The sequence below is a fragment of the Typopeltis vanoorti genome, chromosome 4 (genome assembly GCF_054136105.1).
Source record: "Typopeltis vanoorti isolate ZY-2024b chromosome 4, IOZ_Tvanoo_1.0, whole genome shotgun sequence".
NCBI lineage: Eukaryota > Metazoa > Arthropoda > Arachnida > Uropygi > Thelyphonidae > Typopeltis > Typopeltis vanoorti.
In genome coordinates, this window is record NC_143552.1 from 68,110,861 (window position 1) to 68,129,086 (window position 18,226).

An 18,226-nucleotide genomic window follows, 5' to 3' on the forward strand; every position below is an offset into this window, starting at 1 on the left:
GGGCTCAGCCAGATAAGTAAAAGTGTAATTTCTCTCTCTCTTGTGTGAAGCACTCACACTCCACAAGAATATGACTAATAGTAAGATGGGTGTTGCATTTTCCATACATAGGTAAGTCATCAGCCCAATTCACAAAACATAACGGTCCTTCTGCAAAAGACATACCAGTTCTTGTAAATGCACTTTGGAAATGATATGATAATAAAAAATGACATACAAAATTTGGGTCATCCTGGTTCTTATCCATTAGGAGTACTACTATTACTACTACTGCCACTATCATAACATAACACTTTCCTTAATGTGTGTGTGTGTGTGTGTGTGTGTGTGTGTGTGTGTGTGTGTGTGTGTGTGTGTGTGTGTCAGAATTTAATTGGCTACTGAGCTCACTGAAAGATACCATGTTGACCTTTCATTTCTAAATACTTCTAGATATTTACCTTTACTTCATAAGAGTGAAAAATTGCTAAATCAAAGATAATGGTAGATGTAGTATATGAAAGTTTAATGTGAAAGCATTTTTTTAATATTGTTCAAGGCCTAGTGCTTACTATTTACCCCCCCCCCCCTTTAAATTCCTATTTTCCAAATCAGAGCCGCTATAGTGTAATCATATAAAAGTAATCTTTCTATATCTTTCCATATAAAATCAGCTTTGTCATTGAAATATTACATCACATTCACTTGAAACAAAACTATTTCATATTATGGAGAGAAATGTCATCTCTCTCTCTTAGTATGTCGAACATGGAGAACTATGCCAAAATGACAAATTTTCATATGTGCATTTAAGGGAGAAAGTTAATTTCGATAAAAAATTATAAATTAAAGTAACCGACCTGATATCTAGCCAAACCTAGCATGAATTGCAAGATGGTCATCTAAGAAGTCTAAACTATTGTATATAATAGACTTATCAACAAATAAACCATAGAAACAAGTCAGTGGTGATACAATCTGTAGTAGCTGGAAGATAATGAGCAACTATAATTCAAGCTTAGTTATAAACAAATAATAGTCATTTGAAATGTTCAATATTCACCTTTTCTTCCTGGAAGGGACACTACAAACTCTAGTACTTTTAGACAGGCAATTACTTGCATTCTGGGAGGATACTCGTGACACAGATTAACACTGAATTCAAGAAGGGGATGAATGCTTCCAGGTGTCTACAAGAATATGATTTAAGAAATCCATAAATAAAAAGTTTTGTGATATACATACTTGTGATTATATCTTAAAAAATACATACAAAAATCATTAGCTTCTGCCAAAAATATGTAATGAAATAATTCTCCAGTGCAGTTGTTCTCAAACTTTTTTTTGAGATAATACTGAACAAATACTGAAGTATTTTTGTCATACTGTAGCAGACAAATTATGTATTTGCTTTTGCCCATATTATATTCATGATAATAATAATAATTTGTACATGAAATAAGAGTCAGGACAATACATTTTGTATAGTAAAAACAGTTCATTTCTCTATAAAATAAAGCATAGAACATGAAAAACGTATGTTGATTTCCATTATAATGCATTTAAGAGAATTACTTCCTAGATATATTTCAAATGTAACTTCAGTTCTGTTGATAGAGGCTATACATTCAAGTAGTAGCTTAATAGTTAAAATCACTACTCAGGCTATGAAAGACTAATGGTTATGAAATGTTTCTGTGAAAAGTTTTTAAAGTGGATTAAGGAACAACGCTAAGTAACTGGATGTTAACTTCCACACGGTGTGTGTATGTGTGTGTGTGTGTATTTTTGATCATTGGCACTAGCTGGTTCTCTGCATTTTTATAAGAAATGCAGAGAACTGGCCGGTGCTTGTGATCAAACATCCAATCCTCATCTTCAAGTGGCATGTGTCCCATCCATCTCAATAATAAACAAATGAGGATGAGCTTGGGATTTTAATGTCCACACACACACAAAATATCATGGTTACAACATAATCAAATGACATGCCTGCTGAGGCATCATCCAGTTAAACGAGATTCCTACTGTTTTCATTAAAGAAGCAAGGCAAAGTCAACCTCATACTTTACAGAATTTACAATATGCATCATTAAGAAGCTTCAAGGGGTTATAAAAGGAATTAATGTAAAGAAATACTATGTAGAGATAACTGATGTTACTGAGATTAAGAAGGCTAAAACAGATGTTACTTCTAATAACCATAAACTGAGAATTTTCAAGAACAGTGACCAGGAAAAATAAGCAAAGAGCTAGAGTATTCAACACTAAACATGAAAACAAACTTCTTGAATGGCAGTTTCAAGTAGAGTAGTCAGCAAATTTCAAGATAGTAAATTGAAGAATGAGTTATTTGTGCCTGTGGTCACACAGATGGGTTTATAGTAGGGAAGAAGTAGAGGACTTTTTTTTTTTTTTTTTTTTTTTTTTTTTTTTTTTTTTTTTGTTAGAGAGGACAGCTGACAATAAAGAAAAGCTGGTTCTTGTGACTGACCTAAACATATCAGAAATGAATCCCAGACTTTCTTCCAGCATATGGGTGATGATTTGCAGAGGAAATGGGTGAAATTCTCCATGTATATGACTTAGTAAGGAATCAATCATGTATATTTCTCACCTCTCCAAATTTCAACTTCTTAACTAAAAACAATCATGAAATGCCAACTCTCAAAAGGAGTTGGCATTTCATGATTGTTTTTAAAGGCACACCTCCCAAAGCCTTAACAGATTCACTTCACAAATGTGGTCTCAGTTCTTCCAGTGTTAATTTCCATTCTCCAGTCTGCAGCACATCACCTACTTTTCTAACAAAAACTAAAATTTCAGCTAAATCAAACATCAGTCACCTCAATTTTTCCCAATTAAACTTTCTTTGACTCTTTTCATCTTAAAGATGGTTTTTTGCACATATGTTTGCTTGAATATACCATGTCAAAGAGTTTCCTGGTTGGCTGAGTGGTTAGCATATCCGCTCTCCAGCCAAAAGGCTGTGGATTCGAATCCCGCTGTGGGCATGGATGTTTGTGATTGTATGTGAAAATACTAGTGGTGAGCAGTGGATGGGGTTGGTGTAGATGCAGAGGTTTGATGTAGTTAGTGGATTGAATCATGGAGACGGAGAATTGTAGAGTAGGTGCCCTCCCTCAATGAGTCCTTGGACTCCTTGAAGGTGTCATATAATAATAATAATAATAATTTAATTTTTTGGGGTTATTTTTTAACCATCTCAGCTCCATTCTGCCAGATTCATCTATTGTCTCTGTTGCTTTCCTAATGGCACTGAAACATTTCTGAAATTTTTGATTTCCTTTCCTAAAATGTTATTTTCTACAGTCCAACTTTCCTAATAGCAAAGTCATCTCAGTAGGTTACATGGAATTTTTGTGTAAAATAGGTAAAGAAATAATTACAATTAGCACATTCCCTCTCTGTTAATGGCAGCAATGTTGAATTAGCACTGCACATAATTACGAACAACTGTGACCATTTACATCAGAGGTCTGATGTAATGGTCACAGTAGGTCTTTTTTTCTCAAAGAAGAGTTGTTTTGGAGTTCAAGCAGCTCCATTTGTACTTGGCCTGGCATTTCGGCAGCATTGACACTGAATAGCATTGATAATAAATCTAAAGAAGACTGTTGGTTATGAAAATCACTAAATCTCTCTTCGAACTCACTTTGCAACAAGCTTAATTTTGTAGCGCATTCATCAAGAGAGGAACAGTTGGACTCAGTGAGAAGCTGAAAATGAGTTAAGTCTTTTTTCGCGAGTTGTGCATCCCAAAGTTTGAGCTTGGCCACAAAAGCTTTGATGTGATCAAACAGAGTGTGTACCAGTTGATCTTTGGATTACAGCTGTGTATTTAGGTCATTCATATGCAACAAGATGACAGTCACAAAAGAAAAGTCTGTCATTCACTTTGGATCGTTGAATTCTGCAATCGGCTTCCCATTGTTTGCATAAACTGCTGTATTTCGCTCCTTAAGCAAAGACTCTTTTAAGAACCTTCCCACTGCTCAACCAATGCATATCACTAAAATAAACCACATCGGCATGATCCGCTTCGCACAATTGGGTCAAAAACTCTTGGAATTGATGATGATTCAATCGTCTTGCCCTAATAATATTGATGACAGTCATAATAACTTTCATGACATTCTCAAATCCAATTGTTTTCGTGCACAAATTCTCCTGGTGGATTAAACAGTGGTAATGGACGAAATCCTTTCCTTCTAGTTCTTGTTCTTTCCGTAGCAGTGCAACAAACCATTTGTTCTTTCCAACCATGGGAGGGCACCATCAGTTACCACACCCTCGAGGTTGGTTAAGCTGAGGTTGAAATGCTGGAGTGTTTTCTTGGCGGCTTCAAGAATATCAGTGACTTTCGTTGTTTTTCCCTTCATAGGTACGAACACTAGCAGTTCTTCTGTCACATTGAATTGTTGGTCAATGCCACAGACAAAGATAGCCAGTTGTGCTGTATATTCACTTGCTTCTCATCTAAAGCAAGTGAATATGACATAAATTCGGACGACCGTTTTTTTTTTAAAAGTTCCTTCAACATCATTGGCAAGTTCTTCGACAGGTCGTGCTACAGTTACCCCAGACAAACTTGGTTTTTTAAACACTTCCTTATTATTTGGGCATAGAATATCCTTCAGCAACGATGAGACACTCTTTCACAAACTCGCTGTCCAAGAAGGCTTTTGATTTTTAGCAATTTTTTCAGCTATTACATAACTTACTTTGACACAAAGTGAACTTCTCCAAATTGATTTAAAAGGCCAGTAGGGTACGTTTAAAAGGCAGAAGGAGGAGATCGAAGCATGCATCAAAGCATGCTATGTAATAGCTGAAAAAAATTGCCCTTGAAAGTGATCGAAATTGGACGCAAGCTTTGTCTCATAGTGTCATTTTATATTGTATTCTTTTGATACTGACACTGACTCAGGACAAATTAAACACACTGGCTTATTATCGATACGCAAAAAAAAAGTACACATTGGTCCACTTTTCATTAAAAACCCAAGTAGAATCACTTGATTTACGCTTTTTACTCATAGACGCCATAGTGAAGGAAGGCGAACCCAAAAAATGATCCAAAATGGCTGTGTAATGGTTATTATCCAATGAATATGTCTCGCACTAATGAAAAAAGTATGGCAATATAAAACCACAATAGGCTATGGCTGACACGATGAACCTGTGTGCGCTTATACACGAATATCACACTGTTCACAATTGACTGACTGACTATCGATGAGATCCTCTTGTATTTATATGAAAATAATGAAGTATCGAGAACATTCGAGATGTATCTGGAAGGAACTAGAGAGTGCATTAGAACGAACTACTACTTCAGCCATCTACCTGCGACGTTAGTACTAGTACTTAAGTAACAGTTGGAGCTGGTAGATGGCTGAAGAAGCATGTCTATTTAACATTTCTTTTTATAGGATTTTATGTAAAGTTTCAAATGCACAGCATTCCTTGTGAATCTGGAAAGCATCTTACAATTCTAAATACTGCAGTATAGCTTAGTGGCCCATGGGCTTCAATGAATTATTTTTTATTTAATCGCATTTTAATTCTCGTGGAAAGGCTTAGACGTTGGTTATGCATTTTTTACTAAATAATTTAAAGAAATTACAACGCCAACTAGGATATACATTAAAATAAATTTTAATATATTTCAATATTTCAGCAACGTCACATTGCCATTTTCAAGAAACTTAAGAACAAGACATGTGCATGCAGGCACAACAAACAGTAAGTGAGGAAGCTATTATTTCTCCTAAAGTCCTGATGGTGCCTCCTAGCAGGCAATATTGGTATTCTTGGGCGATTGGGCTGAAGGTCTTCTGATGTAGGTTTCCCAAATTTGAGGCAGTTTCATGCAGCCAAATTTGTTGAGGTTTGGATTGTTTCTTAGGGCTGAAGCTGATTCCATGAAAAGCCTTCCATATTTGTATTTACTGCGGTGTATTATCATGGCTTTCTTTCACCGTATTCTATGGCAGGTATGCAGCGCATGGTCAGCAAGACCAGAGTGGCTGTATTGGTGAAACTGGATGTAGTTCTTGTGTTCTGAAATTCTTATATTTGCTGTCCTGCCTGTTTGGCCAAAGTAGGACAGCTTACAGCTGCAAGGGAGCTGGTATACCCCAGGTAGGTCGGGGGAGTTGGTCTTTAGTAGAGCAGATAAGGAATGCCAATTTTTTATATGGTCTGTAACAAGAAGTTAAGTCATGTTTTTTAGGATTTTTGTTATTTTTTCTGAGGTGCTGTGGACATAGGATATAGTGATGGATTTAGAGTAATCCTTGTGTGTGTGTGTGTGTGTGTGTGTGTGTGTGTGTGTGTGTGTGTGGTGGTGGTTTACTAGTTTCAATATTTTTTCGATTTTTTTTGGGGTGAGCATCCATTGGCTGAGAAAGTGTTGAGAATGTGATTTAGTTCTGTGGTTAGGGCATTGTCATTTGAACAGATAAGTTTAGCCCTGTTGTGTAGTGTCTTAATGACTCCATATTGTTGCGAGGAGGGGTGGTGGGATTGTTGGTGAATGTATCTGTCTGTATGGGTGGGTTTTCTATAGACTGAGAAAACCAAGGTTCTATCAGGCTGACGGGTGTCTAGTATGTCTAAGAAAGGAAGGCAGTTGTTTTTTTCTTCTTCCAGGGTGAATTTGATTCTGGGGTGTTGGTTGTTTAAGTGTGTTAGGAAGGTAAGGAGTGCATCGGAGCCAATGTGGCCAAATAGCGAACACATCATCAACATAGCGAAGCCAAATGGTTGGTTTTTGTGGGGCAGAGTTTAAGGCTTTCTCTTCAAAAGTCTCTATATAAAAGTTGACTAAGGGTGGGGAGAGTGGAGAACCCATGGCTGTCCCCTTTATTTGTTTGTAGAATTTTCCTTGCCAAACAAAATAGCCTGCATTCATTGTGAACTGAAATAGGGCTGTGATATCGGGAGGAAATTTAGCTTGGATTAGCTCTAAGGATTCTTTGAGTGGGACATTTGTGAATAAGGAGGAGACATCAAAACTGACCATTATGTCAGTGTGTTTGAGTGTAAGGTTTTCTATGCTGGCTTTGAAGTGGGCTGAGTGTTCTGACCAAAGCTGAGTCTTAGCTTTGGTCAGAACACAAGTCACATCCAGTCTAATATCGTTGCAGACGTGGATTTGGAAGGTGTCGTATCCCGCATTCAATTCATATCATAATATCTTCAGCAGGTATTCTTCTGGGTGCAATGGCGAAGTTGTGGCCATGTGCGAGGGCATTGAGTGCTTCAGGTTTCACACTAAATGACAAAAGGTTGACTATCATTTCGGTAGGAAGATGTGGTTTCGAGATCGAGTTCTTTTTTAAATTTTCAAATTTTTTGATGTGTCGATCTCTTACTTTTTTAAATTCTTTCTCCGCTGCAGTGCACGAGATATAATATAAAACGCCCTCGCACGTGGCCACAACTCGCCAGTGTGCCCAGAAGAATACCTGCTGAAGATATTATGATACAAATTGAGCGCGGGATTCGACATCTTCCAAACCACATCGCCAACGATATTAGACTGGATGTGGCTTGTGTTCTGACCAAAGCTAAACCACCAAAAGCCAACATGCCCAGTAAAGAAATTAAATCTCTACTAGAATTAAAGAAAAACAAGAAAATAATAATCAAAGCCGATAAAGGGAAGGCCACAGTATTGCTTAACCAAAAGGATTACACAGGTAAGCTGAAAGCTCTATTGTTAGATCGGGCTACTTACCCCCTATCGAGTACAATCCCACCAACTCACAAATTAGAAAACTCCACAGGCTCCTTAAGAAGGTCACTTCTTGGCCTGTGGAAATCACTAACAAATTAAAACCATTTAACTCCATACTCCTCCCGTATTTATGGACTCCCAAAAATACATAAAGAAAATGTGCCATTATGTCCCATAGTGGGTGGCATTGATTCTCCCACATACAAACTAGCTAAACATTTGGCCAAAGCTCTCTCACACTATACTGGCAACACACCTTCACACATAAAAAACTCAGCCCACTTCAAAGCCAGCATAGAAAACCTTACACTCAAACACACTGACATAATGGTCAGTTTTGATGTCTCCTCCTTATTCACAAATGTCCCACTCAAAGAATCCTTAGAGCTAATCCAAGCTAAATTTCCTCCCGATATCACAGCCCTATTTCAGTTCACAATGAATGCAGGCTATTTTGTTTGGCAAAGAAAATTCTACAAACAAATAGAGGGGATAGCCATGGGTTCTCCACTCTCCCCACCCTTAGTCAACTTTTATATAGAGACTTTTGAAGAGAAAGCCTTAAACTCTGCCCCACAAAAACCAACCATTTGGCTTCGCTATGTTGATGATGTTTCGTTATTTGGCCACATGGCTCCGATGCACTCCTCTCATTCCTAACACACTTAAACAACCAACACCCCAGAATCAAATTCACCCTGGAAGAAGAAAAAAACAACTGCCTCCCTTTCTTAGACACACTAGTCACCTGCCAGCATGATGGAACCTTGGTTTTCTCAGTCTATAGAAAACCAACCCATACAGGCAGATACATTCACCAACAATCCCACCACCCCTCCTCGCAACAATATGGAGTCATTAAGACACTACACAACAAGGCTAAACTTATGTTTAAAAATGTGCCCAATGATGTAGGGAAGTCAAGGAAGCTCCTGTGCAAAACACAGGCCCGCATGAATGTATTAAATGGTTCATGTCTCATTAATGTAGTTGAAACACATTTAGTAAATAAATATACCAACCAAACATGGACTATTTTAATCATATTTTAATAAAGCACACACAACTATTTGATCCATCCTGTCCTGTGGACAAGTATGATGTGATATAATTTGTTTCGTGCTCAGCATGAACATTTTTATTTTCATAACTCCAACTGGCTTTCCTTTTCTAGCTGCACAGATCAAGCAGGTAGAGATGCTGAGACACTTGCCATCATCAATTTATGCTACAAACTAATGTTGATTTTTTTTCTCCCATTGAGCAATGCTCACTCAACCATGTGTGCTGTCTGGCATTATAAGAATGCCAAGCAGAATGATCTTTATTATGTCTATGCCTCTCCTAGAATGGATTATTGTTTTCAGTCTCATTCAAACATCAGCATTGAATGCATTACTTATTCAAAGGGAAATATTTATTCCCCCATGCTACTTGAAACTCTGTCCCTTAATTAAACCTTGGTTCTCCAAGAAGTGTGCCAAAGCTGTACAAACTGGACATACTGCAATTCACTTTCATCAGAATCTCCTCTTCCTTTTCTGCTCACACTAAAGCTGAAAACAGCTACTAGCAAACTATCAGCACAACCAAAACTGATTTGAAAGGAACAAATGTGGGAAGCTCGCATCATGTGCAAATAGCAGACATGTTTTCTAGTCTCTTACCAAAACTAGAGGTTGTGACTGTTGTCCAATCATGCATGCAATATTGCCACCTGTGCATTTGGATGGTTCTATTGCATTGATATCCACAGAAAAGCCAACATTCTGGCTTATCGTCTTTAGAAACATTACATTCCCAATTTCTTCTTTGATTCTTTGTTAAGAAGAGATCAGAAGAATCTTGTTCAAACTGGATAACAAAGAGTCTGGTATTAATGGCATTTCTCCAATTGTATTGAAGATTTGTGATGCAGAGTTGACTCCTGTTTCACTTCTTTCCTATTTCACTGGTATGTATCCTACAGTCTGGAAAATACTCCATATTCAATGTATTAACATGTAAGAATTTTTGTCATCTAATTACTGTTCAATTTCACTCACTTCAGTTCTTTCTCAAGTAATGGGGGAAAACTATGCTGCTTTGAATCCTCTCAACTAAAAAATGATTGGCAATATGGATTCTGCCACTAACACATGTCACCCACCTTTAAACACTTGCCAAAAGTATGGGGAAACTCAAGGGATTGCCAGTGATATTTCTAAAACATTTGACCAGTTTTGGCATAAGGGCCTGTTAAGTAAGTTTCTGTCATGTGATGTAGATCTTTTGTTCAAACTATGCAAATGGTGGTATTCTATAAGGCTCCGTTCTGTCATCTGATCTGTTTCTTCTACTAAACATCAATAATTTTCTCCCTTTGACTACAAATCCAATATACAATTTCGCTGATGATAGTACGCATGCATTCCTCTGTCTCGTGTTTCTCAACCTGTGGTCTGCAGGCAGACTTAAATTAATTACTGTATTTGCTGTCATATAGGATGCACCCCCTTTTTTCTACACATTTTTTAGAAAAAAAACTTTATCATTGAATATTATAATGAGTTTAAAGTATTTCAAATGTAAAATAATAAGTAGGTCTACTTTCAACAAATACCTAATCTAACTAGGAAAGAATACCCACCTTTTAATCATCAAAACCCAGAACTTCATCTCCAGAGCAAAATGAAGAGAAAACTCTTCTAAATCAGAATCTGAGTCCTCATACCACAAATTGTCCTCTGTACCATCCAGTGCATTACTAATGCCAAACTTCTTAAATGATTTAACCACTGTCTCAGTTTTCATAGCATCCCATGAAACTTTGACCCACTCACGAACTTGCGAAATGCTAGGCCTCTTCCTTCTTCCTGATGGCGTAACCTAAAAATCTGAAGACTGCATCCAGCTGTTCCACTTCTCCTTCATAAATCCCTTAAATGGTTTATAATACAGACATCTAAAGGTTGAAGCTGACTAGTTAGATCTCCTGGAATTACAGCTAACTGAGTTTTCAATTCCTTGAGTTTATTTTTAACATCTTCTGTTCTGCGAGAAAGAAACTGATCCAATACTAGCAGGGCAGGCTTCTTCAACAGTCTGCCAGGGCACCTAGACCAAATTTTATCTATCCATAACGTCATTCCTTCTCCTCCATCTATCTTACCTTTTGCGTGAACATGTACAAACACTCCTTTAAGCAGTTTTTCTTTGGGTAGCGTCTTCCTTTTAAAAATCAATAGTGGTGCCAATTTTGTCCCATCAGCAGAGCAGGATAAAACAACCATGTAGTGAGTTTTTTCATGCCCCGAAGTTTTAATAGTAACACTTTTAGTGCCCTTGGAGTCTACAGTTTTGTTTGAGGGCACATCAAAAGTCAGCGGAACCTCGCCCATGTTTCCTATTTGCACAAGTTCAAAATTTTCTCGTTTTCTTGCGTTAATGACGAATCAGTGAAATTCAATCATTTTTTTTCTTCATATTCAGCTGGCATCTTTTGTGATATTTTTGTTTTAGTCTGCATACATAGCTGGTTTCGCTTCATGAATATTGAACATCATGATGTTGATCCAGTAAAGTTGGCAATCCCTCTGTTAGTGGCTATCGCTTTCGCTTGATGAATAATCATTTTTGTAGACACTGAAAGCCCCGCTTTTCTGTGGTCTAAAATCCAAGTATTCAGTTCTGCCCATTTTGCAGTTCCACTTCGTAGGTTATGTTTACTGTGAGTTGCCTTTTTTTAAATCCTCTTCCTGATTCCGCCAAGTTCTTATCATTTTCTCAGTTGAGGTGGTCCGAAATGCCTCTCTGCAGCCCTGTTTCCATGTTCTTTACCAAACACAATCACACATAGTTTGTATGCAATATTGTAACAATGCCGATGTTTTTCAACCATAATTTTCCAAGAAATTTAGAGAAAATTTAACTGTATAACTTTATCACCGTTCACAACTGCGACAACAATTGGAAAGTTTAAACGAACAGGACACAGCTGTGATCGTCGATGACAGCGCATGCACATCCATTGAACTCTAGGTCAGTGTTTCTCAAAGTGTGGTACGGACCTTTCACGTTATCCCCGGGGTAACGTGAAAGGTCTTCAGGGTCCGTGGCAATTTTCGGCTATGTATCATTAATGCATAGAATAAAATTCAATGTATCTGTGAAGTTCGAGATCATAAAATGTTCCTATTGTATCACTGAATAAGGTACAGAGACATCTGCATGCTGTGCAATGTGTTTCTCAATAAACAGTGCAATTAGGGACAACTGGGATAAAAACAGCACTAACTAATAAATCGCATGTCCCCCCTCCCACAGAAAATGCTGTATTACTCAAGCAAAACCATATGTTGCTGGTGCAACATATGGTTTTGTTTGAGTGAACGTGTTTCAGATATTATATAAGGAATTCGGTTGAAGAGAATTAGCATTTCAACTCAATTGTCGGCTTGTCTTTGGCATTTAGTAGCACGATCTTTTGTTAATACTGCACCAATCATACGAATGCGGATGTCTGAAGTTTGAGAAACACTGTTCTACGTAACTGGAATGCTATCAGAAACACCGCAAGGAAGCAATAAAGAAATTGCATAACTTGGAACAGAGAAAATTTCCGGAAATGAAAATAATAAAAAACTGAGTATCGGCGTATAAGACGCACCCTGTTTTTCAGACCTAATTTCAAAGAAAAAAAGTGCATCTTATACGCCAGCAAATAAATATATATTTTTTTAATTATCCAAATTAAAATTGAATAAGTAAAAATTATTGAAATCAAATGGAGACTTAAAAAAAAACAACAACAAATAGCATCAGCATGTTCAAAGGCAGAAGCAATAAAACTATATTGTTTGTCACTTCACCCCTCTTTTATTACTCCTCATTCTGGCACTACAATAATTGGTAGCGGAAGAATGACGAATAATAAGAGGGGTGAAGCGAACAACAATATAGTTTTATTGCTTCCACCATCCCTTACTATTTTGTCAGATTTGAAGTCAACATGTGTTATCCACATTTCAACCCACTGCTTGTTGTTTATTGATTTTTATTACTGAAGGTTTTTCTCCTACCAAGGCTCAGTATACCTTCAGAAGTGCTAAATGATACTTGGACAAAGTGTGTCGTTAGTTAATCCCAGTATTTATATATTTTTCGGAAATGTTTTTAATAATGAAAAAGTGGCTTAGAACTAGGACTTTGAAAAGAAGAGCAAATGAAACAGGTGATGCTAACACTAATTGTGATACATGTGTTTTAACGGCAAGTAAATCTGATACTATTAAAGTAGAAGAAACAAGCAATTCAAAGAAAAAATACAGTAGGAAATATAGCAGTTCATATTTGGAATTCGGGTTTACTTAGTGTGGAGATGAAAGGGAACAGAAACCTCAATGTGTTTTGTGTTATGAAGAGTTGTTGAACAAGTGCATGAAACATGAAGCAAAACTCCGGCATTTAGAAACTAAACATTGTGATGTGAAAAATAAGCAAATCGAAAAAAGCCAATTTCAGCTATGCTTAGCGACATTAAATCATGGAAAAGATGTAGTTTCAGCCATGGGTTCAATTAATAGCAAAGCACTGGAAACATCTATCTCTTAAGATTGCGCATAGCGAAAACAGGGAAACCTCATTCTATCGGGAAAAATTTACTACTTCTGGCTATAAAAGATGTGGTAAAAACTATGTTTGGCAGCAAGTTACTAAAAGATGTTGATTTGATTGATACTGTAGGTTGCAGAATTAATGATATGGCAGGTGACGAAGAATCTCAGCTAATTGAAAGAGTTAAGAAGAGCCCGTATTATGCATTACAAATAGATGAGACTACTGATGTTACAAATAATGTGCAGTTAATATGCTACGCAAGATATCATTTGATAACAACTTTCATGACAATATTCTGTTTTGTAGAACTTTGTCATCCATAACAACAGGAGAAAAAATATTTCACACTCTCAGTAATTACATAATACACAAAGGGATTCAGTGGGAAAAATGTATGGGCTTCTGTTTGGATGGAGCTCGTGCCCTTACATGCAGGCATAGTTGGGGGTTGTTTCTATGGTCAAGGAAGTGGCTTCAAATATGAATTGGGTATATTGTTTCATGCATAGGGAAAGGTTGGCCTCCAAAGGAATGCCACCAGAATTTAAAACTATGCTATACAACGCTGTAAAGCTAGTTAATTTTATTAAGGCTCGACCAATAAATAACAGGTTATTTTCAGTACTCTGCGATGAAATAGGCAGTGAATACATACAAACTTTTGCTTCATTCTGAAATTCGCTGGCTTTCCAGGGACAAAGTACAGTAAAACCCTGAAGTTACGAGGTAGGTGGGACCAACAAAAAGTGCATAAGTCGAATTCGCGTAACTCAGGGTATAATTTTGCATGTAATTTATATATACAAACATACAATCGGGACCAACGGTTTACAAAAACACCTATATTTTTTAAGAAATATAATCATAACTGTAGCTTTTCGTACATAGAAAAAAGAAAGTTATTTTGATGTCGACGGTTTCATAAAATCTAATAGATTCGTCTGACGGCATAATGTGTTTTTCTTGTCACGCAAAATTTCTTCATAGCAAGCTAATGATTTTTTTATTCCTCGCCTTTTGCCGTGTGGCTACAGTTCGTTCCTCGTTAGAATCTATATCCTCAAAAATCTGTAAACCTTTCTTTTATGATTGTTCTTACTGTGGATTCGTGTAGATCGAACTTCTTTGCTAGCTCACAAATTTTCATTACGCCTTCAAAATTCTTAATAATGTTGAGTTTTGTTTAAAAAGTCAATGTTTTTCTTTTCTTGCTAGCTGTAGAAGAATTGGACTTGCTTCTTTTGGATGACATTATTATTTTTTATGTGATAAAATTTTTATCAAGAACATAACATTAAACAATCGCAAGGTTTGTAGACTATAAAAATCGTGTATGAATGGAGACCACACGAAACATCAGTGCTTGTTCACAGCATGTGCGACACTGGCGAACGCAGCCAGTGCCTGAAAGATATGACTAGTGGTGAGACATGAAGCGGGACGGGAATACGTACATATAAGCAACCTCGTAACTCCAGATTCATGTAGGTTAGGGTATGACTGTACTAACAAGATTATTTCAATTAAGGCACGAAGTTTTATTGTTTGCAAATGAACGTAATTCTTATTTTGCACCACTCCTTGTTGACAAAGCATGGTTATTAACACTATCCTATTTTTCAGATATTTTTTTCAAAATTAAATGAACTAAATCTCTCCCTTCAGGGAAATTCTTTAATTGTTCTTGATGTCTACAACAAAATAAAGGCATCCGAGAAAAAAAAACTGATGTTGTGCATTAGTTATGTAAAAAAAAAAAACAGATAATTTGCACCTTTTTCAAAACTGGAATCTTTTTAGTAGAAAATGATCTTTTTGTTGATTCTGAGTTTCTGGAAAGGGTTTGTTAACACCTCAAAACTGTGAAACAGAATTTTGAAACATATTTTCTGAATAACTTTTATAAGAGATTTCTGTGGGTTCGAGATCTATTTCAGGTTTATAGTCACAAGAACGACCTTTCCTTATCGAAAAAAGAACAGTTAATTGAGTAACAGTGGGCTTAAAATCCAATTCCGTGATCTTGGTTTGGCTCAATTCTGGATCTCGCCTTCAGTGAGAAGTGAATTTCCCGAATTATCTGAAGAAGCACTGAAAATCGTCACGCAGTTTTCTACAACCTATTTTTGTGAGAAAGGATTTTCATCGCCCCTTCAAATAAAAACAAAATACAGAAATCATCTTAGTGTGTGTGTCTGTGCCAATCTTCGACTGAAGTTGACCAATATTGAGCCAGATATCCAGCAACTCTGCAAAGGCCGAGAAGTTGAACCATCTCATTAAAAGTAAGCAGTAACATAATTATATAATATTATTTATTTGGACTACAGTTTCCAATTATTCTCGTTACTGGTTTTGGAATTAATCGATTTCCAAAATCAGGGATGAAACGAAAGTTACGCAAAGTGAAGTCATGGTGAGGCTCAGCTCTACAGGCGAGGAGGATAGCTTCCTGCGTCCCGTTTAGCGAAGTTCCACATCTCGTACAGCCGCTTGTGGGAATATGCAGACGAGCACACCGAATCCATTGCATGCAAACAACAACAACATCCGTACGGTTATGGATTGTACAGAAACATACATCACAACGTAACAAATACAAGCAGCACACAGGACGGATATAAATAAAACCACCACACGATTAATGAATCTGCCAGATTTACGATTACCACTGCTGTGACTCTGGATAAAACAGAACGGATATAATTAAAACCACCATCATAACAAGATTAGTACAAATCACATGCATACGGTCGCTGGCGGGAAAATGTGCCCGACCACGTGGATGGCACTTTGTGACTGACATCGTGGGTTGGACTGTTTACAGATATCGGGAAGGACCTCACATAACAGGATGTTTTAAATTTTTTTGCTGGTCATGGAAAACTCGTCAGGGAAATAAGGTGATTTGTATCGGCCAGAAGAGAGAGTGTGTGTGTGTGTGTGTGGATGGGGGCATTAATGGCTTCGGGATGTTCTGAGTGAAATTTTTGGATATATGCAGGGAATGGTTTGGACAGGGCAAGGGATGTCAAGTTCATATTCAGTATTATGATTAATAGAGTAAGATAAGAACAACATTTTTCTTTCGTCTCACAACGCACTTAGCGAATGGAAGAGTTCACATGTCACAGGTCGAATCAGAGAGTGAAAAGTTGTTGTGGGACTAGTTTCATGAGTATGGGCAAATGAATGGGGATAACATATAAAATATAAAAGTTGATGTGGGTAGATGAATGAAGGTATCAATGGGATGGCGCTGATATCCCCCATTCATTTACCCATGGTACCAACGGTGCTAAAAAAGTTGTTGTGGGTGAGCTTAATGAGTGTGGGCAGATGAATGGGGATAACATAAAAAATATAAAAGTTGCTGTGGGAGATGAATGAGGAATGCCAGCAGAAGAGTGCTGACATACCCATTCATTTGCCCACAGCAAATCAGAAACTGATACCTTTATCTGTTTAATAAAAATTAAAACTTTGTTCAGTGATGCTACACTTTTAATCGTATACTTCCAACTTAATTATGTTTCCATATATATTCAAAACATGCTTTTAGATTTATGTTATAAAAGCCGTTTTACTAGTCATTGGGCTTAGAAAAGTTGAGAAACACTGTTCTAGAATATCAACTTCTACAAAAATCTTGAAAGCTTCTTGATTTCAATATTAGAAAGCACGATCCTGTTTTAAATGTCATAAAAAAAAAAAATTTTCTTCCAGTAGCTTCTAAGACTACACTCAAATTTCTTTACTGTGACTCCCACCCATGAAAGGTTGTGAACCTATAGTATGAGATTTCTAGACGAGATTTTCTTAGATTACCATAACTTCACATTTTTTTGATACAAACATTTCACCAATATCATCTCCTCAGCATCCAAAAAAATAAGGTTATCTCTTTTGCTCTAGACACTACTTTATCTTTGAACAGCCATGCCATAATGCTATACAAATCAAAAACTGGTTAAACCACTGCATAGTAGTCTCACATTTTGGGTGGTCCCTAAGAGCTCCCTAAAAATACTTGATTCTGTAGAGAAAAAGGCAACTAGGATGATTAATGACTACAATTTTTTAATAGTTCACTTCATTCTCTTACACAGCCATTCGGTTCAAACATTTTCATAAACAGTGTTCATCAGAATTAGCATAAATAATTCCCTTGTTGTCTTCTAAATCTATTAAAGCACCTGCATCAGTTATTCAAACTGATGAAGCAATTTTTCTTCATTTTCATTCATTCCTTCTATCTCCATCTTTTGGAACAGTCATCTCTCTAAAGAATTTCCTAGAGTGCAGTCTACAGTTCTTCAAATCCAATGTTTACAAATTTATTTATTCTGCTTTTCCACAGTAATAACACACTATAGGTTGATATGAGGCATTTTCTTTGGATTTTATTGGACCATGATTCTTTATAAATATATGTATATAATCGTCTACCAATTTCGCCTGCTTGAGTCTGTCTGGCTTCTTCAGGACGAGAATGGTTACACTAACATTAAATGCTAAAACAGAAGAATGCAGTAACAACATTAAAATCAAATAAAAAATTGAAAAGATGCGTGACATTAAGAGCATAGAGCGTGGAGACTTAGTCATTGTTAGTAGATTGCGTTTTTATAGTTTTTCGCGAAATTGAGTTCTGCTAAACATAGTGAATATAAAACTTTTCCAAATGTCTTTTAATATCATGCCTTGATTTCTATTGAGATCATCTCCTGTCCGGAGTACCACTGCAGCTTCTTTAAAGTTTCTACATCTGAAATCTTCTTCAATGTACAGCATGGAGCTGTTGTCCCAATCAATGGAATGGTTCAAAATCGAGAAATGGTGGGCTAATCCTGAGGTGTCTGTTCTGTTGTTGTTGACATC

The 18,226-nt window shown here is 36.8% G+C and overlaps 1 protein-coding gene across 1 annotated transcript in view; it reads right to left on the minus strand.

The window, feature by feature from the left end:
* Positions 1-1,031: 1,031 nt before the first annotated feature.
* Positions 1,032-18,226, minus strand: part of LOC150107383 (HEAT repeat-containing protein 1-like) — a 121,909-nt gene continuing 104,714 nt past the window's right edge. Inside the window, exon 15 of the mRNA XM_090391825.1 lies at positions 1,032-1,169. Coding sequence (XP_090247951.1) covers positions 1,032-1,169 — 138 coding nt within the window. The remainder of the gene's footprint in view (positions 1,170-18,226) is intronic.